The sequence below is a fragment of the Thermobia domestica genome, chromosome 17 (genome assembly GCF_964235325.1).
Source record: "Thermobia domestica chromosome 17, izTheDome1.hap1.1, whole genome shotgun sequence".
Lineage (NCBI taxonomy): Eukaryota > Metazoa > Arthropoda > Insecta > Zygentoma > Lepismatidae > Thermobia > Thermobia domestica.
In genome coordinates, this window is record NC_137470.1 from 109,513,081 (window position 1) to 109,538,596 (window position 25,516).

Here is a 25,516-nt window from a genome sequence, read left to right on the forward strand (position 1 = left end):
GGAATTAGGAGACAGTGCAATGAAAGTGCCGACCTGACTTATTAACAAGATCTACCTGAATGGAGAATGGCCAAAGGATTTTCTTGATGTTACAATGATTGCATTGCCGAAGAAAAATCAAGCAAAGAAGTGCAGCGACCACAGAACCATTAGAATGATTCCTCACACTGGAAAGATCATTGCACGCATACTGAACAGGCGGTTGGAAAGCAAGATAGATGAGAGGTTAGAAGAAGACCAATTTGGATTCCGGAAAGGAAAAGGCACTAGAGATGCTATTGGATTGATGAAAATTATATCAGAAAGAATTCTTGATGTAAAGGAAGAGTTGTGTTTGTGCTTCATCGACTGGCAAAAAGCTTTCGACCGAGCCATTTGAACAAAACTTCTGAAAATACTAAAACAAATCGGAGTCAACTGGAAAGATCGACGACTCATTCAAAACCTGTACATAGGACAACCAGTGAAGATGCGCTTGAATGAAGGAGAAACCAATAGTGTGGAGATTGGACGAGGAATCAGAGAAGGATGTAGTTTGTCGCCCCAATTATTCAACATTTACAGTGAATGTTTAATGAAGGAAGCATTAACGGAAACTGGAGACTTCAAGATTGGAGGACAGATCATTAACAAGATCAGGTATGCAGATGATACCGCTATAATAGCTAAAACCGAAGGAGGACTACAGGAGATGATTGACAAAATAATTGGCACTGGAAAACTGTATGGAATGGAAATTAACATTGAAAAGTCGAAAGTCATGAGAATATCCCGTGGAAACACGCCCTTATGAATCAAAGTAGAACAAAGAGAACTTGAAGCGGTCGATAATTTCAAGTATCTGGGAAGTATTTTGACAAGAGACTCTTACTGCACCATTGAGATCAGGTCAAGAATTGCCATAGCTAAAGAATCATTCTACAAGAAAAGATCACTCTTAACTAGCAGGCTCAATATTGAACTTAAGGAGAAGTTGGTCAAGTGCTATATGTGGAACATTGGACTCTATGGTTCAGAGACTTGTACATTACGGAAGTTAGAGAAGAAATATTTGGAGAGCTTCGAAATGTGGTGTTGGAGGTAGATGGAGAAGATAAAATGGACAGAGATTGCAACAAACGAAGGTGTTTGAAAACGGATAGGAGAGAAGAGGACACTTCTAGCCACCATCCTTCGTAGAAAGACCAATTGGATTGAACACATCTTGCGAAGAAATTGTCTTCTTCACACCGACATAGAAGGAAAGATGGAAGGGAAGCGAGGAATAGGAAAAAGAAGAACACAACTGATCGATGATTTGAAAGATAGGAGAAAATATTGGGAGTTAAAAGAGAAAGCTGAAGATCGACAAAAGTGGAAGAAACATTTCCAGGCCCAAATCTAAAATTGAAAAAAAATCTTATTAGTCCCAGGACCTGCCGAAAGGTAGAATATCTAATAATAATAATAAAACTGTTTCTAAGTATTGCCTTCAGTTTTGTTAAATTGTTGATGAGTACTTAATATTTATATAAAAAGGAATAAACACAACGTAAAGGATCGAAATGCAATCACAATACCGGTGTTTTTAGGAAACCACTCTTCTGTGTGCGGCATCTACGGAAACAAAACACACATATTAAAAGATGTGTGAACTGCGATAAACACGTGAAGTACAAAACGCGCTAATAATAGTTTCATGACATATTGTACTGACAAAGGTAATAGAAATAATAAGAGTGTTGAACCTTACTACAATTTTATACCAGTGTCGAATAAGTTATGATATGTACAAGTGGGAAGAAGCAGAGAGATTTCTTATGTTATCAAAATATTCATGCTACGCAACGTTATTTAATGAGTATCATATTTCCCATTGCCATAATAATAAAACAATCAAGATACTACCGGTTTTGTACTTTTTCAAGCCTCTTACAAGACATATTCTGAAAATTTTAAATAAAAGCGGAGTTTCGCCGCAATTAATCTTTCAAGATGACAGGTTGTTTGTATTTAAAAACCTCAGGTAAATACCTTTCCTTTTAGTGTAGATAACTAAAATATGTAGGACAATATCTTTTCAACAGAACTTGTTCCACTTTTCTGCTTCTGCGGTTGTTATTGATATTAATGAAAAATATTCCATGCATGAGTGCATATATATCTGGGTTGGCTATTTACACCCTTCTAACATCCATTCCAGTGCTTACTTCCCAAAATATATTGGGATTACTCACATATTTGAATGGAAGGACTTTATATATGTACATCAAGATCTGTGAAGGTCGATATACACCCGTTTGAATGATTTGATTTAGAAAGAACTAAAAACTCTTCATAGAATCTTATAAAGACTTTGAAATATGGACCAGATACATTAAGTGGTATAGCCTGTAGGCGAGTGTACATCAGAATGCATGAACTGAAGAACACACATCGAAAAATCACTTTTTCTGTATGAATGGACCATGAAATCTGTGTATTCGCTAAAATCTCAAATTTGATTTTTTTTCACGATCGCCATACTTTCTTCTCTTCTATCGTCTCTCGAAGGTAAAAGGGGCTATTTATCTTAACAATTGATCTGTAAATGATTCAATGTTCTTTATATTTTTTTGTACGTAAGTATTTGATTATTTATGCAATTCATTCTTTGTAGAACTTTGGTTTATAATTGTTCATATGTTTGTATATTTGTATGCCGTCCTTCTTTCGGTTTTTGACTTTGAAAACTTGATGGCCAAATATCTGTTCTTTAGCACCACTTCTCAGCATCTTAAGAGAATGATAAAAGGAATATTTCAATTTAGAATCTTGTGGTTTTTCAGCGATATAGTTTTTTCTATAAAATGGAAAATATTATATTGCAAAATACTTATCTTCTAGAACCTAATTTTTAATTCTTTCACACGTGTTACCTTTTAAGTCTTTTACATTTTATGATGATCACTCCCTCAAACTTACCCTATTTATGTGATGAAAATTCAACCTCTTGGCGAAAGAAACTGGTAACTTGCAAACTTAAACTTTTGAGATATTGTAACTACAGAATCGGACAATAAACGTCTACATAGCCGATGTTTAACTTCTGATGAGCAGCGATATCTAGTCGCAAAATTTAAAGATAATGTGTGCGATAATCCCGAACAGTTACTGAGAAGATAATGGTAACCCATTAAGCAAGATGGCCGCTAACAAGACTTCACCCTCGCACACCACTGCATCCCTTGAAAGTGGTAAAGACTAGGGACAGAATACTTAAGTAGCAATAGTAATAACAACTACAATCTTTCAGAGTCAGAGGTGTTGTCTGATGCAGAAACAATAACATATTATTGCAAAATTTACGTGGTCAGTATATGAAAGCTTTCAATGATATTTCACCAGATTCGTGTATTTTCGGCATGGTGTAGGAAACAATGATTTCCAATTAGAATGACGACATGCCTCAAGTACGAAGCAATTCTTACGCAAACATGTGTGTTTGCTGTGGGTTACCATTATCTTCCGCGTAGATTTTTGTTTTAAATTGCTTACCATTGCCTTGGCTTAATATTTAGCTTATGTTATCGCATGCCAAGTATTCCAAAATATTCCTTACTGCCATTATTGCCATAATGCCCTTATACCTTAATAATGTTCTTCTTGCAATTCAGTTGAAGAAAATAATAGGCTCACAACACCTGTACTATAAAGGTAAGCAAGAAAATTCTATAGCTTTCTCACAAGCCATCTTCGAACATCGATATGCCACCTAAAACATACCTGGAAGGTCAAAAATAGTCTCCATCAGCATCGACGAATTTCTGCGAACGTTCTGGAAGGCCATGGATTTCATCGTGGTAGAACTTGGTGGACCGTGAAACGAACAAGGCATCAAGTGCATTTTGCACCTCTACTAGGAATTTCAACTGGCGTCCTCTAAGGTGATTGTCCAAGGAATGGAACGTGTGGCAATCCGACGGTGAAATATCTGAGGAGTATGGATGCAGTAGTGTTTCCCACCCAAGGCGTAGAATGATCTCTTGGGTCAGCGTAACCACGTGGGACTTAGCGTTGTACTATAACAGGATGATCCCTTTGCGATTCAGAAGTGCTGGCTCCAGAGTTTAGAGTTTTTCTTGAACACGGCTCAGCTACTGACAGTACACAGTTGCATTGATGCTCTGACCAGCTGGTAGCAGTTCCCGATTCACGATGCCGCGAGCAGTCTACCTAATACACGCGATTACCTTTTTCTGGTACAGTGCTAGTTTTGGCTGTTTTCGAACCGGTTCGTAAGATGCTAACCAATGATTACGACACCGTGGAGATTTGCACAGGACCACTTCTCATCACATGTCAGCGCCCTGTCCAGAAATGGCTCCTTCCTCGAACGAGACAGCAAAGAAACACAGGTGTCTGCTCGCGTTGCCTTCTGGCCCAGAATCAAATCATGTGGGACCCATCGACCCAACTTGTAGTGCTTCCCAAGTTGAGGGAAGTGCTTCCGAATGTTTTTAGACACACTGAATTGTAGTCCCAGTTCCTCACATGTCTGGCCACTGTTCGCCTCAATTGCTGCCTGAAGATCTTCATTTTGTACATATGTTGGTCTTCTGGCATGTGGTGCGTCTTCGAGTGTTTCGTCACCGTCTTCAAACTTGTTAAACCACCGCTGCATTGTCCGCGTAGTCACGACACCTTCACCAAAGGCTTTTGACCAAAGACTCTGCAGCGGCGTTTGGCCCCAGTTTGAACTCGTACTGCATACACGCCCTTACGACGCTCTGTGGAGGTCCCATGTTCACTCTGTCGTTACGCAAGTTCACGGTGTAACTGAACTGCCACAACCAGGTAGTATGTTGGATATACTAACACCAACAACTGACCTTCGCCTTATCTTCATTTGCATTCAAGAATACAATATAAATAAAAAACTATTATTGAAACAGCAAAGGGGATGTCGTGGAAGGAAATCTAATAGATTGCTTTATGAAAGTTTAAACTCTGTTCACGGCGTGAGGGCCAATTGAACACAGACCTCCACAAAAATCGACAGAACTTTCATGGTTACCTTTGTAACTATTAGCTCCACCACAACAAATGCTACTCATCAATCTGAACGTCTATCTCCTAGACAGAGCAAAACGAAAAATGGAAACGAGATGAGAGTCTGGAATATAATATATTTCTACAATTGGAAAAGCTACGGGGTTCCGAGTTCGATTTGCAGTAGAAGAACCTTGAAATTTGAAGACATTACGACTGTAGGTTGTCTTATGTGCTGAAACTAGAGCGCTAAATTCTAACCAACAAGAAAAGATATGCCAGCGGCTAATATTGTGTCAACATGTGGTTATATTTGAAAATGTTTTCCAAAAGATTTCTGACGTTGAGAATCAGAAAATGCTTGACTTGGACGTTAGCGCATTTTGATCTCCAAAATACATATCTGCGCAGCACAATGAAAGTATATAAGAGGAAAGGGAAATACATGACAGTAGAGAGAAGCAGAAGAAGATACTTGTCCGAACATTCCATTAGAATCAAGGACGGAGAGGGACGTTAGAAAGCATTTCTGTCTATACACAGTTTACCCCTCCGACTACCAGGTGGATCCATTGAACCCATACGGATTATTTTGTCAGTAATTATAATGATACTGTGCATTTCCAGGTATTGATATTCTCTGACTTTTCCTGTTTGCATTCTTGTTTTAAATTACTTAGCTGTTATTTTATTTTTGTAAGTCGTGTGGTAGTTTTATTAATTTATAGCATCAAGTCCCAAGCGGGTCCATTGGACTCTGACCTTTATTGAGTGCAAACATATTTTTGAAACTTCAGCTTCGGTTGAAATTGTGCATTGTAGATGGCAACATTAACATTTTAATGTTCTCCTAGCTATCATGAAGCTAGATATAAATACGAGGGCTGGAAATACATGGTAACATTGTTTTATCCCCGCACAAGGAGTTTAGTTCGTGCTGCTTTTGGCAATACATATAAATGATGTGTGAAGCAATACAACGCGGGTGGCGGCGCTAATGTAGATTCTGTAGTTACAGTAGTGGAGTGTGTTGAATGTAGGTTGTCAAATCACATCCTCTAAAGGGGATGTTTTCCAAGTTACAACAACGTGCATGGATAAAGATAGAAGTGGCACGTGGAAAAAAACGCCAGGAAATGTCACTCTGGGCTACGTGAAGCATGCAGTAATGACGTATTGTGGTATCAGACTGCGATACTTTGGGCGTTTCGTGCAGGACATGATAGTGTGCAATAGGAAGCAGGTGGAGGTCTGCGTGGGGTCGGAAACAGAGTCATTGCATTGATTCAATCTTTGCTGCATGTGGGCTGGAGGTGGACTGGCAGGGAATTGGCTAACGAGGTGGGAACATATCGCTACAGTATTGAATGTAATGCACAATGCCCTTGGTTATGAAAAATTGCATCCCGGTGGGTACCGCACACCTTACAGGGGTTCAAAAATGACACATACAAGCCCTCGCTTGTGATCATTTGACACATTACAGACGGGAAGGTCCCGTGTTCCGGGACAAGATTATCGCACTTGACGGAATATAAGCGCGCTTTTATGAACCAGAACTTAATGAATGGTGCCAATGAAATTAATAGTGCTACCTATCCTCTCCCCAACCCATGAAGCTGCGTCAACATGAAAGTAAGTGTAACCTGGGGGAACGTGAAGGTGATGCAGATAGTGGCATATGATGTACGTGGTGTCAAATTACAGCATGCATTCCCTCTGAACCAGACCATAAATGCAGTGTACTACTTCAGGTTCCTGGAACGAAATCTGCGTCCTGCACTGCGCAGGAAACGACCCTACTTCATAAGGGATCCACTCATTGTTTTGAATGGCAACGCCCGATGTCACAACGCAGTTCTTGTGAGGAACCTGTTTGCACAATGGAAGTAAAAAGTACTATAGCACACTCCTTATTCACCGGACATAAGTCCATGTGACCTTCATTTGTTCCCTAAAATGAATGAACCACTCCAAGTTTGTGAAAACTCGTTGGAAAATTTTATATGATTTTAGTTTATGTAACATAGGAATACAATTCTGACGTCTACATTTCTATAATATGCATCTTAGTATTTACTATTTCGCAAACAAAAGATACTTTATTTTTCTTAAAGAGAAAAAATAAACGTAAGTGTATTTCATTGATGTTCTAGTTAATAAAACGTAAGATGGTAGAAATTTAATGTTTAAATGCTCCTCCTTTCAAAAGGTGTACATTATTGGCTAAAAAAAGCAACAAAAAAATGTGGGTCAATTGGACTCAGTTGGTATTGAAAGGTATAAAATTTTGTCTGTAGTTCCAGGGTTACAAAATCTCCGGGAAAAAGTTCAAAATATTCAGAAGAATATGGCGATGGAAGAAAGTTCTGTATTATGGAAAGAGCAAAGGGGCTGTCGTGAAAGAATATCTAATAGATTGCATAATGAAAGTTTAAACTCTATTCAAAAACATATCGAGGACATTCCAGCTTACGAAATCCAAGATGAAAAGAAACGACAGTACTTTGGGAAAATCCCGGGAAGATTTAAGTTAGAGTTCTAGATTTACAAATGCTTATGTACGGTACATTATACTCGTGTTTGTAGTTTACAGATCACAAATGCAAATGCTTTCACACTTCGTTCCATAAAGAATTTTCCAGAACTGGAATCATGACATGAGTTTTCATTTTGCAGCGTAATGCAAGACCAACGTGTTCGGACACTATACCACTGAAGTAAAATACTCCAATATCATTTTCAACTCAAAAGTATTAATATTTACTGTCACTACTTCCACATACCCAGCGACTCATTGCAACAAATATACAACAATACCATATAAAGGCCAAAAAAAAATCCGAACTGAACAAGAGATATCGTTATTATTTAAGTGATAAGTGAATAATAATAACATTTTACTTTATTATTATTATTTTTTTGTTTCTGCACAATGTTGTACACATTCAACGTTTGTTAACGGAAAGTAGCAAGATACTATAAAAATAAATACCCTCCCACGATTATTTTTGATCGTTTGATTTGTGCAATAACATGGTGTCCATCATTCTCTCTGCAATATAATGGTAACCAACATTTTGAATATCTGTAGAAGCTTCCGAATATTTACTTATCGCTTTATAATAAAGCAAGTTAGATGTACACATTTTCAAACTAAGTTACAAATTCATTAAGAATACACTTCCCAGCAAGAAACACTGATGTAAGTTACATTTAGGAATTGTAGAATGTCTTAAAATTTTAAACTTTCTTTTTCGAAAGCATCTAATTGAAGGTTACCACTATCTTGCCACAAGGAGCAGAATTATATATAAGATATTCCGACGTTGACAGCATCTTAGAACTTTGCATAACATGATGTGAAAATTTTCTTTGCAAAAATTTGTTTAACACACCGCTGAACATTGTCGGTACAGAAACACTTGAAATGTTACATCGCTGAATCTTGCGATGAGTCGATATGTTGAATACATGTACTAAGTACAAAACATGAAAAGGAAAAATCACAAATTTTCGAAAGAATGTTGTTTTATTTCATAAGTAAATAGCATATACATAATCGTAACAATTAATTTTACATTCTTGTCGTACAATGATCTTTATAGACTACCCAAATGCTTTTACTTATAAAACAAAACGAACCCACCAACTGAAGAACGTTTGACAAATGGTATCCACATTTCCTGTGTTACACTTAATGTTTATTAGAAAAGATATAAAACCTTATCATAAAGTTAAAATAATATTAACAAAACAACACAAAACAAATTTTTGCATACATTATGCATAGGAAAATCATAATATTTAGGAAGTTTTTGAAGCATGAGACTTACCGCTTCAATCGGTGGGTTAGCTCTACTGTACTAAGTCGTAATAAATTTTGAAAATACAGCTGTTCTCTCCTTTCGGTATAGCCAATACATAATTTTAAATTTCATTAATACTTTGAGAATTTCCAAATATCTGAAACCGATTAGTTTTACGTAACTGTAGATTCACTGTTCATTTCTTCTCTTTTTTTTTAAAAAAAAAATGTACTTCTCGAAGATAAAAATATTTTAATATGGACGAGAAAATAGTTGCGGCAACGAATTTTAACACAATCAACTATATATGTGTAAGAACCTTGTCCACAAATAACTAACATTAATATATATGTATATAGATATTTCAATTTTAAATATTTTAAAGCAAAAGTCATGATTTTATGAAAACCAAAATATCTATTAAAAAAATAACGTTTATTGATTTTTAATACGATGTGCACTTTTATTTTTTTAATTTTAATTTTGTAGAAGAGAAAAGAGCACAAACTACACAATATATATATTTATAAATAAATTATTTAAAGACAAATAATTTATCTCTTTAGTATAATTTAATGAAACAGGAAATAAAACGTTCTCAACATACTTTTTTACTCTAAAGATCTTGTAAAAAAATGAATAAATCGAGTTTCATGAATTGAGTTTGTGGGTTTATGAGTTCACTTCATTTTACTAACTTGGTAATATAGAGTAAACATTTTGTTTTTATATAGAAATATAATGCGCAGGAAAACATGTATTAATGCTGTCCGTTTTCAGTTGTTGCCAGCCACGAAAATATTCTCTTTACATTCATATTTGAAACACATATAGAGAAAATGCCCGTGACTTCTTATCAGGAATGTATTCAAATATGATAATTAAAAAAAGGAAAAGATATTTAATGCACATGCTAACATTTATTAATTTGAAGTTTACTTTGTTAGAAACAAAGATTTCGTATACAAGTTTCTATGTAGTTTCACACAAGAGAAACATTATTTATTTGTTTTAAAGATGACAATACTTTTGCAGTGCTGAAATTATTTATTTTCAATTATCAACATAAATATGACCAATAAAATAAATTGTAAAAATAATGAATGCATGTTTTGGGTTTTATTTTTTCAATTTCACTCCTTATTAGAATAAAGGACAGACTACTGCATGTTTTGTACAGTTTTCAATAAATATGTCAATACATTATTTACTATACCCACTACACAGTGTAAGAAAATAAATCTCTCTTATTTCTAGCAACCGAATATATTGAAGAATTGCTGCTGTTTCATCTGTCTTATAATATTGATGTATACGATGATTTTAGTTCTTGCTCTGTAAAGATTTTCAAAGAAAAATCTCACAGTAATATCTTAGTGCAAATTACGAAATTATAGTTTGTTGAATTCATTTTTGAATTTTTTTGTTTTACTTTCACTTGCAATGTAGGCTAGATATTCGCTGCCCACAAGCTATAAAGATTGAACTGAATTAAGTTCTGTTTTTATACATATATGAAAGCGATAGCCTCTTTAGCGACATTGACGTGTTTCAGGTTCTTATTTTCTTAGCATATAAAGAACTCCTAATTAATGAAGCAGTTAAGTAATTGATATTATGTTTCTATATATCAAACAATGTACTCTGCAAACATTTTCCTTGATAGTATTAAAACACAGTATCATTAGAGTTGTCTTGTTTGGCAAATGTAGTGTTGTAAATCCCGTAGAGATCTCAGGAATGACAGAACAAAATGTCTTTACAAGATGACAATTTACTTACATGAATAACCACTGAGCTATGGTTTATTTCTTTATTTTAAGGCCGTTAATAGTAGCATTTGATGGTCTTGAGTTCCACTGACAGGGGAATTACAACGTGTATTACAAAAAAGTCTCACCATAAGAAAAATTCCAACAGAGCACCATGGTGAGGAAAATATACAACAAAGCTTCGGCAAATGTATATAAACAAGAATTCCGTTGCAACCTAAAGTACGACAAGCACCACATATTTCACCTAAACATAGTTTAAGATTCATTCTTTAGTTGACTTCAGAGCAAACACAAAACATTTTGAAAGTTCTGACGATTTTTATTGTGTTTAGTGGATTTAAATAAGAAAAGAAATACATATCATGACGCAAAATACAATAATTCAAATATGATTTCTGCACATTCTAAAATTTATTAGCAAAATAATGTCAGTATATAAAAAAAACTCACGGATGTAACTGGTTCTGCTCGTATAGAGTATTACCCCTGTATAGGTATTTCCATAATTTTTATGGGTTTTATGTACACAGCAAATTACGTCACCTTTTAAAAAACCGTGTTTCAAATTTTTATTTGAATGCTACTTTTTGAAGAAGCTAACTGTGAATACATCAACGCAGCGACTGACATTTTATGGCATGAATAGATCAATGGTAAATAACTTTTATCGGATGAATTTGATAAATTTACGAACTAATATCTGGTATTCTATCAGCTGACATACATTTTTGTTTAATTATGAACATTGCTAAAGTCCAATTTCGATTTCACCGAATAATAAAGTTCATTTTTTAGTAACAACTCGGAAAGTTTCAAGCAAAGACATTAAACTTTCCACTAGCCTCACACTTGTACATTTTCTTATCATAATAAAATCAGCTTGAAACGTGGTCACATACGATTTGAGAATTTGCTAAGTCACAACATGAACAGCCGATGAAAATATAGGTAAACAGATTGAAAGAATACAAATAATTCGAAAATTGTTTATTTATCGAAATGTATTTTTATAGTAACGGTACTGAAAGCCATGCGTTGAATTTATTTAAAGTCCGGAAAAATATTTTGAAATGCATTTTAAGAGATCAACTTTGAGGATGTGATGCTTTCCATTCTAGAATTTCTTTAAGACAATTAAGCAAGTTCTGAGTCTTCACAATTTACAAGAAAAAAAACTTGGTATTTGGAAAGCATTAAAAACAAAACAATCAAGGTGGCAAGACCCTATTTTTTTGAAGTCGATGTATACTTTAACATAGTAGACACCATTTTCATTTAGGACTGATTATCCCAAAATTACAAAATTACGTCTTAACGGAAGACATTCACTGTTAAGTATATTTCTAGGTTTCTGGCCGTATTCTTTAGATTCTAGTACTTTATGGACACCACATTAAAGAGAAAGAAAACACTGTTACCATGTTAGAAGTAGTAAACAAGTTGTTTACTTTTGAATGCCCATTTATTTGATGATATTTAATCATCTTGGATGATATAGTCGTTTCACATGGTATTTTTTTATTATTTGAAACGACTACAAAACTAAGAAAACACATATTCACATTAAAACATCCACTTGTGTGTATTTCAGACCATCGTCAAAAGGCGGTTAATTGGTCCTTGACTTTAAAGTGTTTTGACTCAACATTTGAAGGAAATTGTGATATGTTAAGTTCACTTCCTTTATCTTTCCTGATTCAGGAATTCAGTCTCCCTTTGTTTTTAATAACGCAGTTTCCGAAATTTCAAAATTTTAATAAGATTAACAGCAACGCTGAGCAACATAATTAACGACCTACGCACCAAATATCTGCCAAATTCTATCTAACTGTTCGGTAAGCACATATGTTTTGATTATAATGAATGAAACATTTAAAAAATAAATGAGCAGATGCTTAACCATATTAATGAAACAAAGATACAAGAACTTCTAAATTACAACTGTAACAATACGAAAGCTTTTACATGTAAATATCATCATACCACCACTGATAATTATGATTTTAGTGTGGATATCTTAATAGCATTTATGATAAACGTACAACAGTTACAAGTTACGAATTATTTTAAAATTAAGTATTATCCAAACAACTTTATAACTGTTATACCGCTTGATTGATCTGTCGAAAATTTGAGGTTTTGTTTTCCCGTTATTCTTGCTCTAAACTGAGCGAATCAGTACATTTCTTAAAGTTAAGACACTGCACTTCCAAGAATATTTTTATGATCTCCATAACTTCTTTGAATTTAAGAAATGAACTAAAAGTATAAAATATGAAAACTCAAACTATCTACTAAAATGCAAACTCCACCAATAATCTTCCAAAAGAACATGTATTTGATAATTGTTTGGGAATTTGTTAGTGTTCATTTACTTTTCTGCAGTGAATTCTACATGTTATAACAAATACAACAAAGTATCTGGAATTTCATCACGATTTAACTAACAATTGCTTTCAGAAAATCTTCATGTATCTAGAAATGTGTAGGCCGGTTAAACGTACACATAAATTTTAGGCATTCAAATTTCTATTTTATACGAAAAGAGTTTAATAGATAGGATTATTAATTAGGCTTAATAGTATTTCAGAAATATTAAACGGGCTATTTTCTCAAAATTATTGTATTATTTGTTATTATTGGGTTTCAAAACGTTAGAAAAAGGGATGAGGAACGTGATGACAGCCTTAATTAATCAGTTCATTCAACGATTTCAAAATTCAATTTAAAAATTAACTTTATTTGATTTGATCTCGTTTCCCCCTTAATTTTAATATATCACTTTCCTTGCGTCCTAGATAAATTGATATTCGGATTTTCTAATATTTTGTTATTCATTTTAACTTTTCACTATTTCTCTCCATAACTGCCAATTTGAAATTTCAAGTTTGTCACGTTGAGCGTAAGTTGTGTAGAGCAATGTTTTATTTTTAATATCTTAACTACGAACATAGTTCTTGAATTGGATTACCTCTACTTACACATACGTCATATAAACTTAAGTGATAATTCTCTTGCAACTCAGACACAAATTAATTTTTAAGCTTAAGCAATTACAACAAAATTAGGAGAAACAGCAGGAAAGGGAACTGCTTATAGCAAAGAAGAGGACTCTATTTAGACACGGGCCGTGCAATGTGATTTTCCACCAAGGTCCCCGATAATAAAGAAGAATAAATTTATACAGAATACGAGAGAGGCGAATGTGAATAAAAGTCACATTACACACCAATTTCTTTTCTTTAAATGGTCAAATGAAACTGTGAAAGGTGATGGAAGACAGATCACCCAACAGAAACGCTGGTCACATAATTTTTAAAACTAATTTTCTAGAGCTCGTGTTGTTATTTCAAAGTAATTGAACTGTTTTGCTAATAATTCAATTTCAGAACTATTCGCAGATAAAAATATACATGTCTGTATGTGTTTATAGTTACGGGACATCTTTGTTGATTTGTATCACACTGAGTGATACCAACAATTATATTACACTTACAAATAAGAGACACAGAGAATTTCCAATTATCATTTTGCACTAGAGTTGAGAGAAGCTACGAAACAGACCATGACAGTGACATTTTTTTTTGTAAGGGAATGTAAATATTATTCAAATTTTCTAATAAAACTAAACATGTACAGATTTTTGGGAACAACATGACATTGGGTTATACTACGTCAAATGAGTTTACAATAATTGGTATTGTGATGCAGAATTGTTTAATTTTACACAGCAAAGCAAGAAATTATTCGTTTGAACTCTTCGTTTTCCATTACACGTGAATCACAACACAAAGTGAACAACAATCATTAAATTATATATATAGCTTCACATGAATCGTAGTTTTCACAAAATATGATTTAATGTAGGCTTAAATCTGATTTACACAAAATATTTGTACGTGAAGCGTTCATTAAAGAAAAGTTCTTTGTTCACTGCATCCAATACAATAAAATCCGTAATATTTTGCATACGTTTGACATACAGAATATAACGCATCGACAAAACCTCAGCCATTTTTTGTTTAATATATATTCTGTTGCAGGTATAAACGAGCCAGTTAGTCGACCTGGATAAATTGCAATTCAGACCACTGTTTGGTTCCAGTTGTTTTCAAAATAAAAAAGAAAACGGCAGCCCCATTTTACAGTACTATGAAACACAGCAGCCATCTTACAGAAATTTTTGAAAGCTTATCGAAAATGGAAAACAAACAACGGATTTACACTGCGCTTTACTCAGGTTGACTTTTGACTCATATTAAATGGCTGAACTTTAGATATTAGACTTATTTAGATAAAAGTGAACAAAATTTAAAGTATGTGTGCATCGCAATTTTATGAGAACAATTCTTGATTGAACTCTCCTCGTATATTTAACTTCCTTGTCCACGATGACTACAGAAAGTTCTAAATTTGAAAAGGTACGTGTAGCTAAGGACGATACTTTTTTTTAACAGTTTCGAATTTAAGGAAAATCCTGTCAAATATATTTATTACCTTTATCAGCCACTTTTATTAGATTGATATTTACTTCAGAAAATTATATCACACAGAATGGCACAGGAACAGTATTTATATATTTTTATTTCTTTTTTTTTTTCATTTGGGACACATAACTTATAAGCTAATATATTCCTTGAGCACACTTAACGTTCCCAAAGCCATTTTTAATTTGTTGCAAAGAACAGCACAATTTCTGTAGCCGACACGAAAGAGAATTTTTGTTTCTTCATGATAGTTTTATCTATTCGGAATCATAAAACTTTTTTCCAGTATTTAAATTTCTTCGACATCATTAATTGTTTGAAACGCTACCTTTTAATTAGTATTTAGTGTCATAATTTATATACAACTCAAAACATTTCTTTGAATATATACATATATGTCTACTATATATATATCTTATATATGTCTGATTTACTATCTATCTATATATATATATATATATCTATATATATTTAAGTATATTTCTCTTATATACACAATCATACATATGAAGAAAAACTTCGCAATCATTCACCGAAAGGAACCAGTGATTGGTGTCAAACCAAATGGTATTTTTTTCTTAAACAAATTCAATATATTTGGCTAATTGTTCCATCATCTAGCAACCTGTATACCACGCTCTCAGTACCTTGAAAATATAGCACACTACTGAAACATCATACAAGAAGTTATATGATACATATACGAAAATAAATATTAAATATGCACCATAAGATATTTTGAAGTTAGAGAATGATCTTGTATTATTCTAATCAGTTGTAGCTATGTACCGTTGATTTTTCTCTTAAGTCTTCATGTATATTTTCTTTTTTCTTTTTTTTAAAAAAAAGCATATTATGTGGTTTAATGAAAGAATAAACTTTTTTTCTTACAAGACAAGTCTCTTAACACTTTCATGATGTATGGCAGAAAATACATGTATCTTTGCACATCGTAATGACAACAAAATCAAGATGGCATTGTTAGAAGACAGGGCATTAAAGAGCAGGAAATGGACCAAGTGTTACTTCTCTACATCACTTTTTTGTTGCTCTTTATTGTTGTTGGCCGGCGTAGCAGGAGTTGGATCGTCTTGGAACAAGGGATTTTTTACTTCCATTTCACCAGTCTGGAAAGAAAAAAGATACATTGATGCGATTATTTGTCATATTAATAAGGATTACGAAATATTTTATTAGGCCCGTTACACTTACTGAAGTGTGTCTCAGAACAAAAGTAACAACTTCGGAAATTAATGGCGCGAAAGAAAAAGTGAAATGGGAGGAACTTCATACTATTTAAATCATAAAGTTGTGAAAATTGTTGTATACATCAGACGTGCAAGATGGTATCAAAAGCACTGCAGGCATGAAAACAATCGATTTACAAATATGAAGGAAATCCTGAACAGTCATATGCAGATATAGGACTGCAAAATTAAAACACCTCTAATTTTACAGTAATTATGCGATGTTTTCAAATAAATAAAAATAATCGAAAAGTGGAACAAGAGCTCACTAGACATTATTGTTTTACGTGATAGACCGTTATCACGACTCACTTATCTGCTTTCGATTTCCAGCCATGTAGAAAGTTGGTATTTATTTTCGCGTTTATAAATGGGTGCAAACGGAAAGCTACTAGGTGATTCGTGATAACGGTACCTCATGCAAAATAATATTGTCTATCGCGCTCTTGTTCCACATTTCGATTATCTTTAATCTATTTGAAGATATCACATAATTACTGGAAAATTACCGATATTTTAATTTCGCAGTTATTAGGCCTCTCAACAGAAAAAAAAGTAAGAAACATTACTGTGCGCTTCGAGCAAGCGTTAACATGTGACAGGAAGAAACAGAAAGGAAACAATGCAGGTATAAATGACAAGATGTTAATGTGGGAGGTAGCAAACATGTTATAGAGTAGAGGATCTGCCCATATGTATCTTCATTCTATTAAATCAATGAAGCCAAAATACAACCGAACATAGGCAGGCCTGATTGGCTACTCTTGTTTCCGCCATGATTGTTGGCTCAAAACATTGCGATCTTACTGGGCGGAGTGGGCAGAGTAGGGGTGGCGAAACTGTGACGTATGGCTTTAAGATTGTGTTGTAAGGGCAGATCATCTGTTTTATAATATGCTTGGGAGGTAGTGAACGCATATTGAAGAAACTCAGCAATGTCTGTAAGGAGAACGCCTGAAATTTATCATACCACGAAATCTACTGTGCAGAGGATTATAAAATAGCAAGGTTTAAAGACGTTTCGAGCCGTGAATGTGTCGCACAGTCATATTTTGGAAATCTTCGGCAAAATTATGGTATCAAGAATCCATTGCATTAACATGACGTGGTGTAGGGTAGTAAAAATGAGTGCACCCATGTTATCCTCTATTTTACTAAACATAGCAGTAGTGTCAAATCCATGGCCAAAATAATAACTTTCGTAAAAACACATTAAGCACAAAATGGAAGAAAAAGCTGTTCACATGAGGAACAACGAAAACGAAAGAAAAAAGCTGAATGTGCGCGTAATAAGCTTTTCTATTCGAAACAGAGCGTTAATGCAACTTGGATTTGGAATACAAAAGTAATTCTTCCACAACACTTTGTGTCTTCTATACGCATTTGGATTCGCGCCACGGAGATAAAAAAAAAAAAGAATTCCGTCAATTTGACGCTTTTCGAAAAAAAAAATGTCTTTATCTGGTAACAACTTTGCAATTGTTGCTTGCGACAATCTTCGCATTAGAATCAATGTGAAAACATTGTGAAAGTAGTTCACTTTTCTGAACAGATTTAAATTCATTAAAAAATACTTAAGGCGTAAATCGCTTCCATGCAAAACAGACATCTTTTGCAACTTTCAAATATTAGCAAAGGCAGTCTCGTATCCTTTTTTTGTTTTTTTGATATTTTGGCAATATGTTAAAAGATACGAGGTATCTTGAAACAGAAAAGTGACATTGCTTAATTCGTTAGCCCATTGGCACATACTTTTTTTTTCTGAAAATTAAAATCCTTTTAGACAGTTTTTTAAAGTCATTTTACAGAAAAGTTGACACATTCCACATTATATTTTATAATCATTTAGGATTAATACGAAAGTCCTGCTTAATTATGATATTTATCAATGAACAATCAAAGTACACAGTGATGAGGCTTGCACCATATGTACTAAATAACATTTGAATTAGTACCGAGAACGGGACGGAAGATGGTGAAATGGAAAATTTCCGTAAGTCTGTGTTTTGTTCATTCTGAGTCATACGGAATTTTTCCGTAAATCTAAGACAATCGGTCGAATTCTACCATGGATATTTTTTCCCTTGAAATAATTTTCCACATTAAGCAAAATTAAGTTGTAAATGTTGATATATATATATATATATATATATATATATATATATATATATATATATATATATATATATATATATATATATATATATATATATATATATATATTAATATCCTGTTGCACTATTTTCCTTATTTTCCATTACTGTTACATCTTAAGATACACAAACAAATAAATAAAATATTAACTGAACAGGATTTGGTAAAAGTTGCTCATAAACTACTTTGAAATCAAGATTTAACAACTTCACTGAAGAATGAAAAAAAAAAAAAAACAATCTGATAGTACTTAGTTCTATGCCTTATATTCTAATTAGCAACATGCATGTCCAGTTAAAAATATTTTTAAAAAAGTTTCAGTATTTTTTGAATTTTGCAGGTAATGATTTTGTTTCCCCTATGCTTAAGGACGTCAATTCAACAAAAAGTTACACCAAACTTCGGAAACTAAACTAAAACATGCTAATATGCCAGTTTTTTAAATTGAATGTTTTGTGATCTTACAGACTATTGTTCGAATTATCAGTAAACCACTTAAAGAGAGCAAGGAGAAAGCAGTAACAAGCATTGATAGAAGTCAGTGGTGACAGGCAAATAAGGTGGAGTCGATGGTTTTGTAGATACACTACACGTAAATTCATGACTAATCAACCACTGCCAACCTTGTTTTATATCATTCCACTTTTCTCGTTCCCTCCGCTTTCTTGCTCACCTTGTTCTCTCTCTCCTGCTTCTGGTCGTAAAAACCCGCTCTTACGTCATACATTGGCGAATTGGAAATGAGTGCTCTACACGAACCGTCAGTGGGAAGTCGAACACTAGATTTCGTTAATGGCCTCATTTATTTATTTTATTTTTTTTAAGTTTAATGTTCGACGATTAAACAGGAAAGTTAGGGGAGAAGATGGCGATGATAATAAACAAGACAGTGATATAAACATAGGAAGAAACGGGAGAACTCGACGAAATCCACGCACATGGTGTTTGTTCACCACAAAGACAACTTGGAACGAACTTCGCTTGAATCAAGGACCTCATGTACCAGAGTTTAGACTCTACCCCTGAGGTACCGTGGCCGACTAGTGTTCTTCTGGTATGCTCTGCTGTCGTAATAATAAAAGCACGTGTAGTAAGTCAAGTGCATACTCCGTAACTGAAAAATCAATGGATAAACAATTTGACTAATTAATATGTCCTTGCTAACGTTCTTTCAAGTTAGGGAACACAATTTGGTGCATTTTTTAAAGTGTCGTATGGAATTGGTCAATGAAGACTGTGCCGACGGAGTTATGTTTAACAATTTTTCGTATTACCTCTATATTACTTTTGTGTGTGTTTGAAATTAGAAAATAAAACCCGGCAGAACTTCACCGGCAAAGACTGAAATTTTGATTGATTGCTTTAGGACCAAGAGAGACAATCAATACTAATGCGTCAAGACCTTAAAGAGCTCTTGTCGCACGATACAAAATAAGCATCTAGAAGTGCTTACAATAATGTGTGCTTATATATGGAATTTGAGCCAATTGTTACGACGAAGATGCTTCACTACGAGACAATCTGTCAAAGCCCTGATCTGTCAGGGGTGGATTTTCATATCTGTGGCGAAGACGATACTTTGAGCAAACGCAATATGCACAGCAAAGTTTAATGTATAGTAGTTGTCCTTACACATATTACGGCTAGCTTCACAGTACGATACAAATCCGACTAACTTGTAAGGTTGCTTTCTACTGAACCAACCATTTCCAACTATATCCTATAACGTCACATTTTGTTTTCGCCTTCTCAGTGGAAGAAGAAGAACTGACAGGTAACCTAACGTTGGTAAAAAAGAGTGGTGACAGGTAAACAAAAACATCGATAGAACATTTGATGGTTGCAGATGTATACTTCTCTTGGATCCATGACTGTGTGAACACTGGCAACTCATTGTGTTCCTCTCTGTTTTTCTCAGATTGTAAAACAACGCTCCTACATCATCTCATCCCCTCCTTTTCTCTTTGTATTTTTCTCTGCTTTTCTCAGATTGTAAAACCGCGCTCCTACGCCACCCCTCCCCTTATTTCCTCATTGTGTTTACCTCTGCTTTTCTAGATTGTAAAACAGTTCTCTTACGTGATATCCTTCCCTCATTGTGTTTCTCACTGCTTTTCTCAGATTGTAAAACCATCCTCCTACGTCATCTCCTCCCCTTCTTCCCACATTGTGTTTCTCTCTGCTTTTCTCCGATTGTAAACCCGTTCTCCTACGTCCATCTTCTTCCCCTTCCCTCATTGGGTTTTTCACTGCTTTTCTCAGATTGTACAACAGTTCTCCTACACCATACGTTACCTACTTGGAAAGACTGTATTATACCATTTATCTGCATTTCTGTCCAGGAGCTGTTTCACTGAGTTTTATTTGACTGACCCAAATACTGACATTATGCATGTGGAGTGCAAAGATTTATGCTAATCATAATTATGAATAAATCTAGAATACTTACAGGAGCTAAACCTGGACATTCGTAGACAGTGTAATCACCTTCTTCGTTATCATCTTCACTGTCGACCTCAGAAGCAGATCCTTGCCTCTCATTTGTTACCCTGCTGCAACAAAAGTAAACACCATTAAACATGTTTCTTAATAATTTACGTCGAAAATTCAGAAACAAAAGAAAAAAGCGAAACACCTTCTCGACTTTCAGGATATCTTTTTATCTGAAAGCATTGTTCACCCAGCTGAGGTGTGCACTTTAAAAACATAGTCAATGAAATTGATAATTTTTGTTCAGAACCAACACTGGGTAAAATTAGGAAACTAAACAGTACTTACTGCATATGTAGCAAATTTTCTACCAATCACAAATATTCTCGTTGAAAATCTTAGCCAATAGATGTAATTTCATATTCAACAATTTACTGACTCCGTTAATATACAAGGTTATCTTACAATTAATATAAGGTTGTATGTTTGTCATGTATACAAATTCACACCATTGCACAGCGGTCCAGAAACCCTTCAAACCTGATCAAAACCTCAAAATTCGAAATTATCACAAATATGAAAGGTCTTATATATTTAATAAGGAAAGATATAAGGTTTGCAGAAATAGGTAGATTTTCGTGCAGCTCCTAAGGGTTGGGCCTACAATTTGTACAATGTGAAAGATTAAAGTTGGTGAAAGAAGGCCCAACCCTCAGGAGCTGCACTAAAATCTACCTATTTCGGTAGCAGACGCAAAGTTCATGATGTGAAAACAAAACAATGTTTCGTTGTTAGGCGTCAGCATTGATTGTGCACAACATTGTTATACATTCATTGTTCACGATACATACATAGAACTCTAATATACTTTTTTGTACCAGCCAATCTGTGGATAAACAAAATTAGATCGAAAACAAAAATTGGTATACTTGATACTGAATTTCATGTAGATTTTTATTTTGAGTCCAGCCGAGTCCAGTTCTACTTTGTGCTGGATGTAATAGTAGAGGATATTATCTCTTAGAGGAAAAGACCTATTGTTGCCCGTTTTTGCCCGATCTGGTTTGAAAGGCATATTTGTATGTAAGTAGGGTAACCAAAAGGCAACATCGGATTGGTTTCCTTGAGAAAGAAATGTCCACCGAAAATATTTGTACGATTTAACTAGTAAAATACATTGTACTAGTCTATTCGGTGGATGTTTCTTTATCACGGAAACCAATCTGATGTTGCCTTTTGGTGTCCTTGCTTCCTTCTACATTCCGCAAAACTTGCAGAAGCCTCCTTCATGTTGTTTTCTATAACATTTCGAGAATGACTAGGAAAAACAGTCATTAGCCTAAATACTATTAGCAAAAATATTACCCTACTCACATACAAATATGCCTTTCAAACCAGATCGAGCAAAAACGGGCAACAATTGGTCTTTTCCTCTAACAGATAATATCCTCTACTATAACATCCAACACAAAGTAGAACTGGACTCGGCTGGACTCAAAATGAAACTCTACATGAAATTCAGTATCAATTATACCAATTTTTGTCTTCGATCTAATTTTATTTATCCACAGATTGACTGGTACATGATAGTATATTAGAGTTATCTGAATTCTATTCCTCAACCATCTTGTACTTTTAGCTTCAAATTAGTAACTGTTAAGGACGTTGAAAAAGCAATTTTGAAGATGAAAAATAGTAGTACCTGTGATGTATATGGTCTTAATTCTATTATACTCAAAAGTGACATACATTTTATTGCTGAACCTTTAACACACATTGTCAACAGTTGCATATTAGAGTCGATATTTCCTGATATGTTAAAATATGTTAAAGTAATTCCAGTACACAAAAAGGGCAATAATTCAGAATGTGACAACTATAGACCTATATCTATAATCCCTGTAGTAGCCAAGCTTGTTGAAATATTACTCAATGATCAAATAGTTAAATATTTTGAGAGTAATTCATTGTTTAGTAGCTCCCAATTTGGGTATAGAAAAGGATTAGGCACAATTAAAGCAACAACTTCTTTAGTTAAAGATCTTTTAGACAGTTTAGAAAGTAAATACTTTACTAAAGTTAGATTTTATGACTTGTCAAAAGCGTTCGACACGGTATCTCATACGATTATTTTAAGTAAATTAAAATACTACGGTTTTCAACATGATGCGTTAAACCTTATAAAATCATATTTATCAGACAGATATCAAAAAGTAGAATTCCATAATTCGAACTCCAAATACTTACAAGTGGGTTCTGGGGTACCACAGGGATCTGTTCTGGGTCCCATTTTATTCCTTATTTATATCAATGACCTTCCCAAAGTAGCTACTATTCCTGCTAAAGGCTATCTTTTCGCTGATGACTTTGGAGTCTGTGTAAGTTCTAAATCAATTATTGAAAGAGAACAATTAACCCAAAATATAACAACCGTAGTTGAGGATTGGTCTACTGCAAACCTTTTGTGTTTAAACCTGAGTAAAATACAAGATCTTAATGTTACATATAACAATCTAGATTACACAGAAAAATATTCTACAGTTAAATTTTTGGGATTTGAACTTGATTCAAAATTAAACTGGTATAATCACATTGAAATCACGGCAGCTAGTGTAACAAAGGGTATATACATGTTGAGAAAATTAAGAAGTTGCGTTAGTTTGAAAATCTTAAGAATTGTTTACTTTGCCCAAATCCACAGCTTTCTATCATATGGTACTATTCTTTGGGGTGGATCTAGTAACACTTATAAGCTTTTAAAGCTGCAAAAGAAAGCTGTCAGATTGTTATGTAGTCTTCCTTCTCGTAGTCACTGCAAACCTAGTTTCAAGCTACTCAAAATAATGACTCTTCCTGCTATTTTTGTTTTTCAATGTTTAATGTATGTAAAAGAGAATAGAGATAACTTCCCTGAACATTCTAGGTATCATTCATATAACACAAGATACAAAGATAATATAATGGCAGTGTATTACAATTATACCAAAACACAAAAGAGTTTTATTGGCACGTCCGCAAAATTATTCAACTCTCTCCCAAAAGCACTGAGAGATACCGAAGTGGGTACTTTTAAAAGTAAACTCAAATCACTCTTATTAGATAATCCAATATATGATATAGAAGAGTTTTACGAAATTACAAAGCAATTAAAGTGAAAAAATGAAGAACTATGAGAGAAATAAATAGACATGTATAGTACGAGTAGTTATCTATTGTATTGTGTTGTGATCGTTATTCCTTGTATTGGAATTACAATTGATATGTATTACAGTTATATCTTATATATATATATATTTTTTTTTTTCTGTATCCATATATGTAAATATTATGTATCCAATTTTTTCCTTTTGTAAATATTGTATATGCATTTTAATCTGTAACTTTAAGATCTGACGATTGTAATGCTTTAGATGTCCTCTGAAGTTTCTGCAATAAAGACGATATGAATATGAATATGAATAACAGAGTTCTATGTATCTGTCGTGAACGATGAATGTATAACAATGTTTTGCGCAATCATTGTTGACGTCTAACAACGAAACATTATTTTGTTTTCACATCATGAACTTTGCGTCTGCTACCGGGGTAGATACATGACCTTCTTCCACCGACTTTAATCTTTCACATTGGTACTAATTGTAGGCCCAACCCTTAGGAGCTACACGAAAATCTACAAAAAAAAAAAAAAAAAAAAAAAAAAACTTACATCTTTCCTTATTAAATGTGTGAGGTCTTTCATATTTGTGATAATTTCGAATTTTGAGGTTTTGACCAGGTTTGAAGGGTTTCTGGACCACTCTGCATTGGCTTGGCATACTTGCAAGTAACTGTAGGAAAAATATAATAGGTATTTATTTATTTTATGTGTATCCTAAGCAGACGCGGAATTCAAAATTTATGCCGGAAATACATCTCAAGAGCCCTTAAAGTTAGGGAGATAAAATAAAAAACTGTATACAAACTCCATATTAAAATTGAACATTTAATCCAACGTTTTCTAAAATTTCACTTCTAGAGAGGAAGGGAGAATATTTCTAAAATATTTTAATTTTCCATTTTGTATTCATAAAAGAGTGAAAGTGAGCAAACAGTTGAACCATTTAAAATTAATTTTTGAACGTAATTAGCTTTTGGGTCGGCCTATGATTTTATTATTACATTTTGATTGAAACTCATATGATAAAAGACGAATAGCATTTGAACTTTTTGCGAAGAATAACGACAGCACCGTTTGAAATGCATTTCTGAACGTAGTTGGCACTTGTGTTACCTAGGTTTGTATCATTTCATTTGGATTCAAATACACATCCTAAAGGTCCAAATATACCTGTCAAATCTATATTATAAAATTGAAAGTGACTATGATTGTGACTTAATCTATTGAATCACCTGACCAATGTCCTATCTAGATCAAATCTTCAACATAGATGAGATCGGTCGGGCCTCGAAAGTTTATATTATATATATATAATTTGATGGTAGAATCTAGGGGAGGGGGAGGCGAGGAGGAGATTTATATATAAAAATAAATAAAACTTAACTCTTGAACCACCAAATTGATCTCGATCAAATTTTCAACATAGGTGACGTTCGGGCCTGGGAAA

General features: G+C 33.9%; 1 protein-coding gene across 1 annotated transcript in view; it reads right to left on the reverse strand.

The window, feature by feature from the left end:
- Positions 1-7,919: 7,919 nt before the first annotated feature.
- The window catches only part of LOC145674282 (uncharacterized), a gene marked incomplete in the record, with an annotated part of 853,005 nt that continues 835,408 nt past the window's right edge, over positions 7,920-25,516 (reverse strand). The window contains 2 exon segments of the mRNA XM_081744136.1: positions 7,920-16,208; positions 20,932-21,034. Of these exon segments, the coding sequence (XP_081600262.1) occupies positions 16,104-16,208; positions 20,932-21,034 (208 nt within the window).